The sequence below is a fragment of the Bactrocera dorsalis genome, chromosome 5 (genome assembly GCF_023373825.1).
Source record: "Bactrocera dorsalis isolate Fly_Bdor chromosome 5, ASM2337382v1, whole genome shotgun sequence".
NCBI classification, from domain to species: Eukaryota; Metazoa; Arthropoda; class Insecta; order Diptera; family Tephritidae; genus Bactrocera; species Bactrocera dorsalis.
The window spans coordinates 50656392-50674083 of record NC_064307.1 but is presented as its reverse complement, the minus strand read 5'-3'; the positions used below and the strand labels follow the sequence as shown (position 1 = coordinate 50674083).

At 36.0% G+C, this 17692-nt stretch overlaps 2 protein-coding genes across 5 annotated transcripts; one reads left to right on the top strand and one right to left on the bottom strand.

The window, feature by feature from the left end:
* Positions 1 to 3073: 3073 nt before the first annotated feature.
* Positions 3074 to 5745, bottom strand: LOC105223980 (glycine--tRNA ligase). Of its 4 annotated transcripts, none has more exons than XM_011201917.4 (2): positions 5587 to 5745; positions 3074 to 5503 (listed from the first exon to the last, which is right to left on the bottom strand). In XM_011201917.4, exon 2 carries the CDS (start codon positions 5225 to 5227, stop codon positions 3188 to 3190), a length of 2040 nt encoding a protein of 679 aa, XP_011200219.2. In that variant the 5' UTR covers positions 5228 to 5503; positions 5587 to 5745; the 3' UTR covers positions 3074 to 3187. The 4 variants fall into 4 exon arrangements, with proteins under 4 accessions (XP_011200219.2, XP_049315264.1, XP_011200217.2 ...); XM_049459307.1 differs by having other exon boundaries at positions 3074 to 5524; positions 5587 to 5711; XM_011201915.4 differs by having other exon boundaries at positions 3074 to 5527; positions 5587 to 5695.
* A 5302-nt stretch (positions 5746 to 11047) lies between these two features.
* Positions 11048 to 17689, top strand: LOC105223982 (myb-like protein I). The gene is made up of 3 exons (XM_011201919.4): positions 11048 to 11297; positions 11423 to 11664; positions 14335 to 17689. The coding sequence occupies exon 3, from the start codon at positions 14472 to 14474 to the stop codon at positions 16902 to 16904; it is 2433 nt and encodes an 810-aa protein (XP_011200221.2). The 5' UTR covers positions 11048 to 11297; positions 11423 to 11664; positions 14335 to 14471; the 3' UTR covers positions 16905 to 17689.
* Positions 17690 to 17692: the final 3 nt, after the last annotated feature.

Below are 17692 nucleotides of genomic sequence, written 5' to 3'. Positions count from 1 at the left end.
TTGTATAACTATATGCATCCCGGATTATGAACAATAGCTGTAGGTATATGGAATAGCATTTGTCTTGTTGTAGACATCTGGCGCCACACTGTCTGCTCGTCTAGTTAAACAATTGCTGAGTCTGGCGCCGCGACTGTCTGCTTGCGTCTGGCGCCGTATAGCCGTATGTTCTGGTAATTTCCAGACGCGATATTCTAGAAGGACACGTCGGCATCAGCGAGAAGTGCGTGGCTATAGCCGTATGTTCTGGTAATTTCCAGACGCGATATTCTAGAAGGACACGTCGGCATCAGCGAGAAGTGCGTGGCTATATAAGCCGTGGCAGCGCCAACGTAATCAATCAGTGCTAAGAGTAAACTGCTATAGTGTAGACGAGTTGTGAAATAAAGAGTTGTTGAATTAAATTAAACAGTGTTGATTTTATTTGTCAATCCAGAGATACGAACCTAACAAAGTAAACTAGCAAGAGTAAATTCGTAACAATATGTTATCATATTGAGCTTTGTGTAGGTAAAGTAAAATTCTGTGCCTAATAATAAATTAACATAATAATAATAAAATACAAGCTATATTTATAACAGTAAAAGGAGAAACTAAATCGTAAGAAATGAGTTGTATTCTAATAAATTTTTGAATGGCATCGCCGATGTGTACCACATGTTTTTGTATCTATTTTCGTCATCAGCTGTCAAACACCCATATGTTTCCAAAGATGCATTTGAGCGCTATTACATGAAGCAACTTTTGTTGCTAATTCTCGGGCGATTCTCTTTTGCTGTCGCCCATTACCTTCACATGAGCAACTTGTGTTGCGCAACTCTGTTCGAGTTTCTTTCTCATTCTTTTTCACCTTACTTTAACCTATTGTCTACTCTTTACTTTAACCCATTGTCGTTTCTTTTTTCTTATAGATATTTGTTCCACTCTATCACATATATTAATCAGTTCTGTCAATTAAGAAATACATTTTATTTATAATTCAAAATTAAAACAAAGATTATATGACAGACTTTCACATATATCACCCTTTTCACTATCGTCTGAATCAATTTGTATGGCATTCTCCATACATTTCACAATATCTTTAATTAATTCGATTTTTTCGTCATACTCCATTTTCTAAAATATTTATATTATATTATGTATATCTGTATACATATTTGCAAATTATTTGCCAAAAGATGATATTAATTTTTTTAAATATATTCAAAATATTAATTTCAAAAAAATATACTCAAATGCAACTATGTACTACGAAAGAAAGAACACGAATGCCGAAAAACGTCGCAGCGAACTGCTACGAATGAGAACACAAAGCGAGTTGCTGAACACTGGAAACTCGGCGCGATTCTCCTCTCCTCGTCGCCCCCTCGCCTATAAACCAAGAGTTGCCGAGACAAAAGTTGCTGCGTGTAATAAGCGAGTTTGTTTCTTCTAACCAATAAGTAGAAATTTTTACACCCTGTTGATCAAAGACACAGCAAGTTCGGTTACCGTCATTAAGTGCCGTTTAAAGGGGCCATAAACGACACACATGTGCGTTCGATCGGTATGAAATCGTTTCGCGTGTGTCGCTGTTATACAAATCCATTTTGCATTCGTTCTTCACACTGAACATGTGAGACAGGAAAGCGGAACATTTCTTGGAATTTATTTCTAATGTAGCACTTTTGTCTATTTCTTTGTATTTCGTTAATAAGTTATTCGAACTTTTATTTTTCTCAATTTTATTTTTATATTTATCACTTTTCGTTTGCCAAATTGCATATTAATTTTTTATAAGATCAATAAATTCTGATACGAAATCTAAGAGTATGTCCCCAAAGTTATAGATAAGAATTCGAAATAGTATCGAAACTAGAAGGGAAAGAGTGACCGAGCGGCGGTCAGGATAGAAAAAAAACTAAACGTCGTATAGAGTTGAGACAAAGTTTATTATCTTTGGTATAAAATTATCTTATATTTAAACTAAAAAAACTAAGAAAAGTCAAATTTGAATATATTTTTAAACAACATAAAGTAAAATTTTTTTTGGTCAAAAACAACTTTTTTTCGAATTTTACACTTTTTTTTTGGAATTTTCTTAGTTCAACTAGAAGACAAATTATTAAAAAAAATATAAATCTCTTTGAATTTTTTGTTTCCGATGGAAATTGCGACCTGCATCCTGCCCGCCGTCCGAAAAATGCCCATGCGAGATGCATCGGGCAATTGCTTCCCAAAGGCAGAATATCAAAGAATTCGTATCCAAAAAAATTTGTGAAAGTTGTTCAAATATATAATTATGAAACCTAGAAATTTCGCCTGAATCAATTATTTTTTTCTCTCCCAAAAAAATCGATTTTCAAAAAGCCTCTAAAGCAGGCTCCCCCGTTAACACTTGCCATTGTTCGTCAAGTAACAAAAGAATCATATGGTCGTCAACAGCTGAGATCGCCTGATCGATATAGTTGATTTTTGGCTCTGAGATTTAAATAAAAGGCAATTATTTTTTGGGTTTTAGGTTCCACAAGAGGCCTATCTTCACACATATAAAATACTAAACAAAACTCTTTGTAATAATTTAAACAAAAATAGGTAGATTCTTCAAATATGTTTAATAAAATTGAAAATATTTACTAATAGTTTGATACAATAAATAAATTTTTATCAAAACTAGGTAAATTAAATCTCTATGAATTTCAATAATCGAAATATATTTGAACACACTAGTACCTTTTCTAAGGCATTTGGCCGTTTTAGTAGTAGAATATTTAGGAAACCCTAACGAACTGCCTGCGCTTTTGCCGTGAGTCTTCCTTCATTCTATTGCATTCTTAATGTAATTTCTGTCACTCTACGAGCTTTCGCCTGTGTATGTATGGGTGAAAATGATGGGATTTGTTACTTGTAGGTTTATACAATGAAATACCTTCCCCGTTTTGCGTGACAGACCAAACAAAAATCACGAAATCCAGTAAAAAAAAAAAAAGAAAAATTCTTACTGTGTATAAGATACTTAAGAAAACTTTTTTTAAATATTATTAATTAATTAAATTCACCAATTATATATATGTATTAAAAGGCTTTTAAATATTTGTTTATGCTTTTAGCTTGATTTAAATACCGTTATAACGAAAGATTCTAAAATTACAAAAATTGAAAATTCTATAAAAGTTTACATAATTATATTTGAAATGCACGTTTTTCACTTAGTAGCCTCCTGCTGTTCAAATACGGGGTATTTTTCAATAACTTGAGACCAATGTACTTTTCCAGTGCACAGGTCCTTAACCACTTCTGTAACTTCATTGATGCCGATTCGCACCTGTTTAAGAGAATCGCGATCTCTTAAAGTTACACTATGTGGTTCCTTTAGTGTATCAAAGTCAATGGTAATGCCAAATGGTATGGCAATTTCATCAGTTCGCGCGTAACGACGACCAATAGATCCGCTTGAGTCATCGACTTTATGTGAAAGCTCTGCCTTGGTTAGCGCAAGGGACAACTGACGTATGAATGGATTAAATTCGGTGTTATTTGACAATGGCAATATTGAGCATTTTAATGGTGCAACCACAGATGGTAGTGTGAAGTAACAACGCTGTTCATCACCTTCACGACATTGGAAATTCTGTTCAAGCAATGCGTACATAATACGACCAATTCCGAAAGATGGCTCAATGACACTTGGTGTGATTTCCTCTACGTGAACCGTTTTAGTGCTGTGCTTGACGGATATAGTATCAGGAGTCAATTTGAATTCACTACCATTTTGTAGAGAAAGAACGTATTCTTCTTTATCTTTCAAATTTTGTTCTACTTCATTCACATCACTCAAGGAAAGCTTAGATAATGCATCTGTAATTGATTTAGCATCTTTTTTAAAAGTTTTTCCCAATGTTTGTTTGTTCGGTACGATTTCGGCGATTTCAATGGTTTTCGGTTCAGGTAAACGCTTTTCAGCCACCAGTTTTACCCCAGTCGCTTGAGTGTGCTGACCTAAGTCATAAGCGGACCTATCAGCACAGCCAACACATTCTACCCAGCCATAACTGGTAAGGCATTCTGCATCCCAACAGTCACAAGCATAATGGGCCATTTCATTGTTCATATGCTGACGGAAACGAAGACATTCTGGTTTTATACCTATTGCCATAAGGAATTGGTGAATTCTTGTCATGTAATAACCTAGTGTTTCATTTGCGACCAAATTGTTTCTTACAGCTTCACCAATTGATATTTGTTGAGCTGATTTGCCATCCATTTGATTGCATGCCGAATAAAGTGTTAAACGAGTATCGGCAATACTTTCAAATTTTGGATGATTTTTATGCGATGGATCACAAAAATGTTCAATTTCCGCCATTGTAAATTCCCGAACACGAATAAGTCCAGAGCGGGGAGAGATTTCGTTGCGGAATGAATTACCAATTTGAGCCACGGCGAAAGGCAATTTTCCTTGGTTAAATTCAAGTAATCGCTTGAAATTTACGAAAATACCTTGCGCTGTTTCTGGTCGTAAGAAGCCTTTTACTAAACCAGTAGGCCCAATTTGAGTTGCGAACATTAAGTTAAATTCAATCGGTTCAGTCAAATCATTACCAGTTAAAGGTGATTTTATACTATACTTTGCAAGTACATCAGACATCTCCTGCTTATTCATGCCATCAAGTTTAATAACAATGTCTTCACATTCGGCTTTTACTTCTTGAGTTGCAGTTTTCTCCTTTGATAATTTTTCCAAAGCATTCTTTATCAAATGATCAAGCCGGAAACACTCACCAGTTTTGACATCTTTCACCATCAAATCCGCAAAACGATCGACATGTCCAGAAGCTTTTAGTACTGGTTCTGGAGTTAATATTGAGCAATCTACTTCAAGCATTTGCTCTTCCAAGACGAAAAATTGACGCCACAGAGATAGGATGTTTGACTTCAATGCACAACCCATTGGACCAAAGTCATATTGGCCTGTTATACCACCGTAAATTGCAAAACTTTGATCATAAAAGAAACGACGTTTTAGCAAGTCTTCCATTTTCGATCGATCGAATGTTACGACACTTGGAGTTAGTTCTAGCTCACGGTCCTCCAATATCTTTTTACGGGCTTTTAATTCAGCCACTGCCCGTTTCACGTCTATCTCAGGCGCACCTTTCACTTTTAGTTCTCGAACCAAATTTCCTTGCTCCAGCGCAGCAGCACGCAATGGTGCTAATTTTGCTTCTATCTCTGGATTACTCATGTCTGTAAAGCGTAACCTTACTTTTCGTTTGCTTTTCTTCGTGCCCCAATTAGAATTTGCAGCTGAGTCTTTTGAATTAAGTGTAGTTGTGACAGGTTTTGTACTGATATTGCTAATCGAATTTTCAACGTTGTTTTGGACACTAAATGGAGCTTTGTTGGCAAAATTTAATATGCTGCCGCTAATACAAAATTTGGTTTTCGATTTCAAATAATGGGGATGACTTTTCCACAATTTCACTGAAACGGAGCGTAGCAGTGGGAATGCTCCAATTATCTGTAACGACATTTATATATTCTTCTTTTAACAAACTATTTTTACTTAATTTTATTTAACATATTTTTTTTCCAAAGACCCACCGTTTAAGTGAAGGGATTTAACACGCGTGCAAATAATTCCATCGATATGTCCACAACAAAGTTTTGGGATGACATTACATCAGGGTTGCAGGTACACTTATTATACAGCGTTTGGACTCTTCCCAACGAATTAAATAGCTTTAAAAACATACTGTTACAAAAAGTAGTATTAAGTTGTATTTGTATTACTATATGCATCCCTGATTATGAACAATAGCTGTAGGTATATGGAATAGCATTTGTCTTGTTGTAGACATCTGGCGCCACACTGTCTGCTCGTCTAGTTAAACAATTGCTGAGTCTGGCGCCGCGACTGTCTGCTTGCGTCTGGCGCCGTATAGCCGTATGTTCTGGTAATTTCCAGACGCGATATTCTAGAAGGACACGTCGGCATCAGCGAGAAGTGCGTGGCTATAGCCGTATGTTCTGGTAATTTCCAGACGCGATATTCTAGAAGGACACGTCGGCATCAGCGAGAAGTGCGTGGCTATATAAGCCGTGGCAGCGCCAACGTAATCAATCAGTGCTAAGAGTAAACTGCTATAGTGTAGACGAGTTGTGAAATAAAGAGTTGTTGAATTAAATTAAACAGTGTTGATTTTATTTGTCAATCCAGAGATACGAACCTAACAAAGTAAACTAGCAAGAGTAAATTCGTAACAATTGGTGTCAGAAGTGGGATTGTCAAATAATCCAAATTCAAGATGGTTAAATTCGGAGAATTGAGAATTCAGCAATTAAAAAAGGAACTGGAGGAGCGTAATTTGCCGATAAGTGGGCAAAAGGCGGATCTGCAGGCACGATTACGTGAAGCAATGGAAGCGGATGGAATTAATGTGGACGAGTTCGAATTTGTTGGGCCAGAAACTTCTACAAAGGTAGAAGAAAAAGTAGAAGAACAACGAACATCATCAAGTGTGGACATGAACTTGCTGTTAGTGGCTATTAAGCAAATAGAAAATCGTCTGGCACAGCAAATAGCTGAAAATACAGAAAATGCAGTGCAAACAGAAAATCGTCTGGCACAGCAAATAGCTGAAAATACAGAAAATGCAGTGCAAACAGAAAATCGTCTGGCACAGCAAATGACGCAAATAGCTGAAAATACATCACAGCTAGAGTCTCGCCTTACACAACAAATGACTGAAAATAATACGCAGTTAGAAAATCGTTTGGTACAACAGATTACGGAAAATACTACACAACTACAAAAACAAGTGCAAGAGAAATTTTCAAAATTTGAAGACGAATTAAGCACTTTAAAAAATGACGAAGAAAATTTGAAATCAGAAGTTCTTCATTTGAGTAATCGGATGCGAGAACTGCAACTGCATGGCCCTGCACCATCAACAAATAATCCAAGATTGAAGGCACCCACATTCGATGGAAGTATTCCATTTCAAATTTTCAAACTTCAGTTTGAAAAGACAGCATTGGCCAATAACTGGAATGCAGCGGACAAAGTGGCGTCCTTGTTTGTATCATTGAAAGGACCTGCGGCAGAAATCCTTCAGACTATTCCAGACTGTGAACGGGACAACTATGAGGCATTGATGAGTGCGATAGAAAGACGATATGGTAGTGAGCACCGGAAACAAATATACCAGATCGAACTGCAAAATAGGGGTCAGAAAATGAACGAGTCATTGCAAGAGTTCGCAACTGAAATAGAACGACTGGCTCATTTGGCAAATGCAGATGCACCTGTGGATAACATTGAGAGGGTAAAAATTCAATGTTTCATAAATGGAATTCGTGATGTGGACACCAAACGCGCCACATATGCATTGCCAAAAAGAACGTTTGCTGAAACGGTTTCGCACGCCCTCACACAGGAAACAGCTTCCCTACTAAGTAAACCAGCACTCAAAGTACAAAGAGTTGAAACGGAACAACCAGCGCTGATGGAAGAAATATTGAAGACTCTGAAGACAATTGCTGCACAGCGAGTAAATACAACAGGCAGATGTTTCAACTGTGGAAAAGCGGGTCACTTTGCCCGTAATTGCAATATAAAGGTAAACCCATCAAAACGGAATCAACCAACAGAACACCGAAAGAGGATTCACCACAAAAATGCGGATGCATTATCGCGTCGCCCTTGTCCACTGGAACGTAAACATAGCTCCAAATCAGAGGGAAAAGAAGGTATAATCGACCTGCGATTACTGAATATAGAACCTGAAGATGATTGGACTCCTCACCGCATCAGAATCAATCAGCTGGAGGACCCTGATCTTGCAAAGCTGGTAATGGCCAAAGAAAATGGGGTACGACCACCAAAGGAACAAATAAGTAGCGAGAGTCCAACTGCAAAAGCATATTGGGCCCAATGGAACAGCATAAACCTCGTTAATGGATACCTTCATCGTACCTGGGAAAGCGAAGATGGCAAACAGTCTCGTCTGCTGATCATAGTACCGAAGTCCATGATCCCGAAAGTATTGAAAGAATATCACAATGGACCTAGTGGAGGGCACCTTGGAATAACAAAAACTATAGAGAAGATTAAACAACGGTTCTACTGGATCGGTTGTCGAGATTCCATAGCAGAATGGATAAGTAATTGCGTAGAGTGCATGGCAGCTAAAGGTCCTAAAGCCAAAAGTCGCGGTAGGCTACAACAGTACAACGTGGGATCACCATTTGAACGAGTCGCAATGGATGTTGCAGGTCCGTTCCCAACCAGTACGGCCGGAAACAAATATCTACTGGTTGTCATGGACTATTTCAGTAAATGGCCAGAAGTATATGCCTTACCAAACCAAGAAGCGAAGACAGTAGCCGAAGCGTTTGTAGAAAATTGGATAACAAGGTTCGGAGTGCCCGTCGAATTACACTCAGATCAAGGCAGGAATTTCGAATCTTCCATTTTCCAAGAAGTCTGTACATTATTGGGCATCCACAAGACACGGACAACAGCGTTACACCCACAATCAGATGGGATGGTAGAGAGATTCAACCGAACGCTCGAAGAACATCTGCGGAAAATCGTTGATAAAGATCAACGGAATTGGGACAAGTGCATCCAGATGTTCCTGCTGGCGTATCGTTCAGCGAAGCACGAGACAACTGGTTACACGCCAGCAAAGATTATTTTCGGATCTGATCTGCGACTCCCTGCTGATCTTAAGTTTGGAACGAATCCTACAGCTGTAAGAAATGATGGAGATTATTGTTCTGCCTTAAAGGAAGAAATGAATGAATTGCATCTAATGGTAAGACAGCATACGCATCTGATGAGCAATAAGATGAAGGACCGGTTCGATCAAGCGGCAAATTCAAAAGGTTTTGAAGAAGGTGATCTGGTCCTGTTGTACAATCCACTTCGAAAGAAAGGCTTGTCCCCGAAATTGCAGACAGCCTGGGAAGGACCCTATATGGTGATGAAACGACTTAATGACGTGGTATACCGCATACAAAGAAATGGGAAAGCACGATGTAAAATGAAAGTAGTACATTTGGAGAGGCTCGCCCCATTTGGTTCAAGAGGATTTGTGCCTAATCGGGACGATTAGGCTTTAGTGGAGGGCAGTGTTACAAAAAGTAGTATTAAGTTGTATTTGTATTACTATATGCATCCCTGATTATGAACAATAGCTGTAGGTATATGGAATAGCATTTGTCTTGTTGTAGACATCTGGCGCCACACTGTCTGCTCGTCTAGTTAAACAATTGCTGAGTCTGGCGCCGCGACTGTCTGCTTGCGTCTGGCGCCGTATAGCCGTATGTTCTGGTAATTTCCAGACGCGATATTCTAGAAGGACACGTCGGCATCAGCGAGAAGTGCGTGGCTATAGCCGTATGTTCTGGTAATTTCCAGACGCGATATTCTAGAAGGACACGTCGGCATCAGCGAGAAGTGCGTGGCTATATAAGCCGTGGCAGCGCCAACGTAATCAATCAGTGCTAAGAGTAAACTGCTATAGTGTAGACGAGTTGTGAAATAAAGAGTTGTTGAATTAAATTAAACAGTGTTGATTTTATTTGTCAATCCAGAGATACGAACCTAACAAAGTAAACTAGCAAGAGTAAATTCGTAACAATACATTTTACTTTAACTTACTAATCACTGTCTTGCCATAGAATAATTAGACTCAAATTTAATGTTAATCAAAATAAGCAATATTAAATAACGCTACTATGAATTATAAGTACATTTATATAATAAGAATGAGTTGAGAAATGTGTCACCCGTTCATTTTTAAAGAGGGTACATACATGTATGTCAGAATTTCGCATTTTAAAGAAAAATAAAGTTAAATTGAAAAGAAATAAATTAATATGAATTAAACTACATTAATTTAAATCATAATATGTATATGATGCATAAAAGGTACTTGTCTATCTATGGCGAAAGGATTCCATACCGATCGAAAGACATGCTGCTTTCACGAAGCTTAAATGTCTATCTCGAGTTGATATTCTTGATAAATCGACTACCTTGTAGCTCACTCTTGAGAACTATCACTAGATTGTTAAATAAAAGTCCCAATTTAAAGACTATACACTTATCCTTATTTTTAAATCCAACCACTTAACGTCTTATTCTTTACTATTCAAATTAACAGTTTCAATTAAAACCTCATTTGCTCTTAACACAAAAACTTCGCCAATCGAACATTATGGCAATTAAGAACATCACTGTTTAGTTAATTCTGGATATTTATCGTGAATTAAATTTTGTTCGGGTAAAATTTAGAATAGCATCCCCGGATTTCGGGAATAAAATGGGTATCACTGGAAAGGTGACGTTCGCCAGATCACGAAAATGTGTATATATATATATATATCGTTGCCGCTGACTTATAGTTTTAAAGATATTTACATTTAAAGTTGAAAAATTGACAACTTTTACATTGATGATTTGTATATTGTGAACAACTTTTTCACTTATATTATGCACTTTTCACTTAGTAACACTTTCTATATCTTTAAATATCTTTAAAATAGTTATTCTAAATCCCAGCCTTTTGTTCTCATATCCGTTTCGTCATAATTTAATTCAAATCGAAATTTTGCCTTTCTATACTTTACGGTTAATATTAGTTGTTGAATTTGATACGTTGTTGTTGTTGTTGTAGAGGCAGAAAACATTCCTGAAGTAATTTCGAGTATGGTGCCGAGTTGACAGTCCTTGGTCAAATAAAAATCCGTGTCCGTTCCGGTTACTTAAACTGTAGTGGGAACCGCCGTATTCCTTTTTTTTGGTGATTGTTTGATCTCGATATATAGGTTGAACATGTAGCAGTCCCCTATGTGTTTAAATATCATATGCTTTTCACAAAGATAAGAGAATAGAGCAGTCATTATGTGCGAGATCTTTTCTAATATACATCTATCCCTAACTTTAATAGCTAACAGGTCTTGATGTTCATATAAAATCATGTGGCAACATCGTTAGCTTCTCCATCATTTTCTCATTTCTTATGAAGGAATTTCCAGTTTTTCCGTTTCTTCAATTTCTCTTATACTCATATTGACTTCAAATAAGTTTTATTAAATAAGATTGCCCGCATATAATTTAAAATGTTTTAAATTAGGTTACTGTGGCACTTTAAATCAAATTTAAAAAAATAGAATATTTTAATTGACTAATAAACTCCAAGAAACTCGAATTGATCAAGTGAAGTGCAAACAAAGTTTGGTAACCAGCGTTGTCAATGCAAAGGCAACAAATAAAAAAACTCGAATAGAAGCAGCTGCTAAAGGTGCTTGATGCTAAATGGAATAACAATTTGTCAAAGATAAATTATCAATATAATGCCGTTTTAATAATAAAATAGCTATTTTACATTTGTATGTACATTGTTTCTGTAATTTTTTTTCTTTTTAGATTTCAAATGATGTTACTGCACTCATGTATGTTTGTTTTTATGCGAGAAATACTTTGTTAGTAATCATTAGTTTACCTTATTTGGAGTTTCCTTGTACATTGAACACAAGTACCAAATTCGAGCTTAGTCACACTTAATTTCGCCAATTCGTCTATAGTCAATGAAGATGCAATTTAAACTAAGAATTCTCCTTTATTGTGTAAACAGTTTATTCGACGTTCAACGAGATTTTTAACACAAGGTATGTATGGTTTTAACGCAATTCGAAGTATTTGCAAAACACACAAATATATACTGCTAAGTGAAGGCCCATATATTGAACAAATAAAGGTAAATATATAGTCTAAGCCCCCCACGAAGAAAGCCTCAAAAATGATGTTTTTTATATCGCCTTATTTTGGCTCAAACATTACAAATTCGTGAGCGGGAAGTGATCTATCCAACACTATCATAATTAATTTGCATGCTGAAAAAAGTTGGACGCGAGTGAATTATGGACATGTTTTTGTATCGATAAGGATTATTCTTTTGATACGCGGGCGAAGGCCTCCAGTGCGGAAAGGAGTCGTTTATTAAAAAAATGTATTTATTAATTACTTTTTTTGAAATATTAAAAGTATAGAAATTAATTAAAATATTTACTTCTTGCTCACGGATTTGTAACATTCGCGTCAAAATAAGACGAAAAAAATATAATTTCTGACGTTTTCTTCCTTGAGGGACCTAAACTATACATTTATCCAAATAAAATAAGGTAAAGTAAGATTGGAAACTAAATATCGAAAATTATTAACAATTCCAAAAAACTAAATTCATATTATGTAGCGCGATGATCATCGTAGCGGTAGTGGTGTTGACCCAAATTTAATTAAATTAACCCTTTTGATATATTTTTGTATTGTCAGATTTTGAATTTTTCGACAAGACAATTGCCGAAATAAATTTTTTATGAAATTTTTATGAAAGTTTTTTATGAATTTTTTTGAAATTTATTTTACAAACAGAATTGAATTGTAATTTCATTTGTCGGAGAAATGGCTGGCCGAGTGAGATGAGTTTTTTCACTGGTGGACACGATTTCTCATGTTTGGATCATATGAAACACAAAAACTAATGGGTTTCGTTCCTACTAGAATCATGAAAAAATGTTGATGAATAAAAAAGTAATTAACGTTTTTTTATTTTTTAATTTTTCACCATGTTTTTTTTACATAAATTTTGTCATAACATAGTCAATAAATTATAAAAAATTATGAATCTAGTAGGGACGATAGCCCTAAATTAAAAAAAAATTAAGTAAATCGGTTGAGTAGTTCGACCGGAATCATGTCCGCCAGTTTAAAAAAGTGTGTTTTGAGAAAAACGCGTTTAAAGATTGAGGTGTGCACTCCTTATTATTTTTGGGTATTTTTCGAAGCCTTCCAATGGTAAAGTGGGTTTCTACATTAATTCTAAGGGTATAAGGGAACAGAAAATGCAAAAAAATTTTTTTAAGATTACCCAACTGACCCCTTAAGCCGTTGTGTAATTAAATATTGAGTATATATTATTTCCGCTCATCTGTCCATACATACATACATATGTACATGTAAATAACCCCGATACGTCTGGACAAACTTTGTAAAAACTCAAGTTTCTAAATATTGTTGGGAAATAGTTTAGATAATGTATTTCTCATATTGGAATAAAAAATACACTATAGATTTACTATGGTATGTGAATGCATCAGCACTGTTTATAATTGCATATGTTTGTACTTAAATACATATGTGTGTATGTATATGTATATACTAGGTATACAGCCATGGAGCCATAAATGGCATAACATTTTATTTCGTATACATTTTTGATTGTAAGTTAATTTAAATAAAATAATTTGTATTTAATTTTGAGTTATTGTACCAGAGTTGATTTTGAGTGGACTCATAAATGGCACAGATTACTTTGCAGAAGTACTGATTTTAATGAAAAAACATCACATATGGTGTTGTTAAAAAGTAAGTTTCAAAACAAAGAAAAAGGAAAAAATCAAAACGATTAAACCCATAAAGAAAAATGTTAAAATTTTTTGAAAATTTTTAATTGGCCAGCCCAAAGTTCTTACTTGAATCAGATTGAAAACCTATGGAATGAATTCAAGATTGAAACTGCAAAGGTTAATTATTGTTTGATATTCTGAGATCAACTTATTCTCTTCTAGTATTGGCAATACCCTACTCATGGCATGGGCGTCAAAAAAATTCTAATATATCAGCATTATTGTTGTTATCACTGCTACCAAAAGCAGCGAACGTTCTTTCCAATTTAATTTGTACATTTCTTTTTGAGGTCGTTTTAGATATCTTGTAGCATTTCATTCCTTATGGTTTTCATTGTTTCTATAATTTAAGCTGTCAACATATTTAGAAATCGATTTATTTTTGAAATCAATAAATTTTTCTTTTAGCTCTTTAGTGGCGTTATTTAGATTAGTTTTGTCAATTGGCCTTCTATTGATTTGGCACTTCTTTCGTATATGTACGTCCGAATTAATGCTCTAATCTCTGTAGGCACATGTATTAATTTATGAGGCGAGAATTCTTTCCTTATTTGTGGAGTAGCTCCTAAAAATGTTTCATAAATTAAGTTTGTAAAACCTTCAACTGCATCACCCATCATCTAGTTCGCCTGAACTTTTAATACCAATGTCACTTGTGTTGTTTAAAGCAGAATATTTTCGTTGCTTAAAATTAATTATTGTGTAATGTATTTAAATATTTGAAATTATGATTATGATGTTGAAAAGTGAATTACGTTTAACCGGTTGTGGTAAAATATTTAAAGAAAAACATTGTATATAAACTAACAACAAACCAAACATCTAAAGTGTCAAGAGATTTTGCTGAACCACTCCCCTTGTGTTCTCTTTTAGGAGAAGCGGAATGCGGAGCTTATGGAATTTAAGAGCTTTAAAACCAAAAGTTGCCCAACCTTTAATGCTTTCTATTTCTGAAAGATATTAAGGAATATACAAAGTAAGAAACGGAACTCTTAACAACGATATCACAAATGCACCTAAAGACCGCGACTGTTGTAGGGGCGTTAAAATCTATCAGTAGAGACAATTTTGATGAGAGGACAATCCGCCAAGAAGAAAAAAGACCGAATATGGCTGCTACTACAAGAAACAATGCAAATGATGAAAATCCACAGGGCGGGGGGAGTGGTACAAGGGCCAACAATAGCAATAATAATAACAACAATAACAATGACGATAATTCGAGTAATAATCAACAGGTTATGGATGATGCAGAATTAAAGTTGAAACGGCAAACACTAGAACAACGTAAACAGGAATTGGAAAGGGTATTGAGCGAAAAAAATTGGTTGCTACAACAAATACAAAAGCAAGAAACTCAAATACTAAATGGAAACTATGAGTATTTGAATGTAAATGAAATATTTGCAATGTTGGCGCGACAGTATAAAACGGAACACGGTGGAAATGGAAGTAGTGACATTGGAAGTACAGCCGTGTTGCGGAGAAAGACAATTGGCGATAGTAGCTGCAAGGAAAATCAGTTGAATCACAATAATAATAACACTACTAATCGACAGTCGGAAATTTCGAATCGTTCATCGGAGTATGACAACTACCCAGGCGGTAGTTCTAACAATGGTGAATCTAATCCACCAGCTTTTAATGCCAACGCAACACAAATGCAGCTAACTAAGTCTCAATCATTGAGGAAGAGAGGCAACACACCTACAGTACAAACGTTAAGTGGCAATTACAATTATCTGCAAGTGCAGCAAAGACAACAACAACAGCAAATGATGCATCAAATGTTGCAGAATCAGATGCAATATGCTGCTATGATGCAACATCAGCATTATCACCATCAGCAACAACAGTTGCATCATCATCAGACGCACGACGAACAGCAGCAATTGCAACAATACAATCAACAAATATCGCCTTCACAATCGCATCTTCGCCAGTATCCAGTCGATGGCATTTCCTTATATTCGGTCAACTCAGCCAATGTTGCCACTTTACGACAGCAACATATTTCCCCTCAACAGCAACCGATTGTGGTGCAATGTGATCGTTACTATTTATCACCCACGCACCAGAACTATAGTGATGGTGGTTTCATTAAGTCCAGTCAGAATATTAAAAAGTACGTATCGCCACAAGCATCACCAACACATCATGGTGTCGCAACAACACAAATGCTCCCACATTTGCAACAGAGTCATTCTTATCAGCAAGATTTGTTAATGGTAACTGCAGTAGGGGCCGAACAGAAATATATGCATCAGCAGCAGCAACAACAACCACAACAGCAGCAGTTTTTGACACTACACCAATTGCAACCGCACAATTTATTGCACTCACATCCTCAAACACAGATATCTAGCAGGCAATTAGACGCTATTTCGTTGGCTCCTTCATACATTTCTGTTGATGTGGACAGTACAGCGGTGCATAATCTGCGCTGGCGTTCGCAAAGTAATCTGCCACCTGTGTCCCCACACACACCACCACACAAGGGGATTGCTTACAATTCAACTCAAATTAGCGCTGACGTCAAATCTCAATCAAGTGATATGCTATCAAGTAATGCGTATTATAATACGTCTGCCGCGCTGCCAGCAGCATCTATTAAAACTTTGACTAAACCCCTAGATGAAATTTCTATTTCATCGTATAATAGTGAAATGCAAAAATCGAAACCGCCCAAGCCAAAACAGTGGATGGAATCCTCTTTGGACGGCCCCGTAGTACGTCAGTCACCAGCTAGTAGTAATGTACATGGACAGGACACATTTCATAACACAACTAGCTCACGCCTACCAGCAAATAAAATGCATCCGGTTTCGTCTGGCGCTGGCGTTAGCACTGGTGTTTTAAGCGGCCCTCGTGAACGCACAAAACTATCTTCTCAATCGATGTCGGGTGCGCCTCGTCATTACTCTATGTCGGCTGCTTCGCACAAGCATCCCTATTCGCAAACTAAAATGCTACAAGATGATGATGGTCGCTACGCAAAACTTAGCCAGTCTACCTCTTATCTGAATTGTAGGGAGTCGCCTTCAATATCAGCTGCATATCCACTGGACGGTAGTAACAACAGCACCACTATTGATTTGCCAACCCCTACAACGGCATTCAAGTACATACCGCCGAAACCTGTCACTCCATCTAACACTCCGACACAGCTGACACCACCACCACCGCCACGACCACCACCGAGAGATAGCGAAAAGATTATGGGTATAAGTAGTGGCACAACGATCACTGGTATTGCGTCTGTTCCCAGTACTCTAGCACCAACCGATATACGAATTGAGTCACCCAAAAACATAACTGTTGTAAAGCCGGCCACCTTTCGACCCTATCAGGAGGAAACCAAACCATTTGAAATGTCCGACTTCTATAAATATTCCACGAAATTTCGACAGAAAGAGCCATCTGTAGCGAATGCAGAACACTGAAAAAGTTTAGTGGATGTATATTATTTTATAAATATAAACAAACATCACATTTTCAATGACTTCACATTTTTCTAGCAACCAATTTCAATTAATTATCCCCTTTGTCTTACTCATAAAACATAAAAAATAGAAATTAGATTTATTATAGAAATTGCGTTATTAACAATTTCATAGTTTCCTATATCAGCTAAATATTCGAATGACTGATGCACGCCAACTTGCGGTAGGCGCGTTATATAATACGCTGTCTTAACGATACAACGGAATATGCCTTAATAAATAAGTATCTTTAACACTAAGTGCGAATATACCCAACGAAACGTTTTTGTTAAAGACTTGTTCAAATTTGATATTTATACAATTAAAAAAACAAATGCACAGAAATTGTTCAATTAAAAAAGAGTTACAACATTTGTTGTATATTGACGATATTTCCAATATTTATAGTAATTAATTCACACATTTTAGTTGCAAAAATAATTATGTTTTTGAAGTTTCAATTATTACGATTTTATACTACTTGTCTTTACTTCACAACGACTCTGTGCTCATCATTGCCAAATTGATATACATATAAACACGTTATAGCGACAATAAATATACATACATATTTTTATACGAATTAAAATTGTTACATTTTCCATAGGTAGCTTATATTTAATATACATAAGTACATATGTAAAAGTACATAAGTACTTTATGTAAAATGTAGTTATTAATTAAATTGTATTTTGTTTATATACAAACTAAACATTTTAAATAAATAAATTATATGAGAAACAAAATGA

Excerpts from the sequence above, each read along its gene's own strand:
- LOC105223982 (XM_011201919.4), top strand. The coding sequence starts at position 14,472 with ATGCACCTAAAGACCGCGACTGTTGTAGGGGCGTTAAAATCTATCAGT.
- LOC105223980 (XM_049459307.1), bottom strand. The coding sequence starts at position 5,515 with ATGTCGTTACAGATAATTGGAGCATTCCCACTGCTACGCTCCGTTTCA.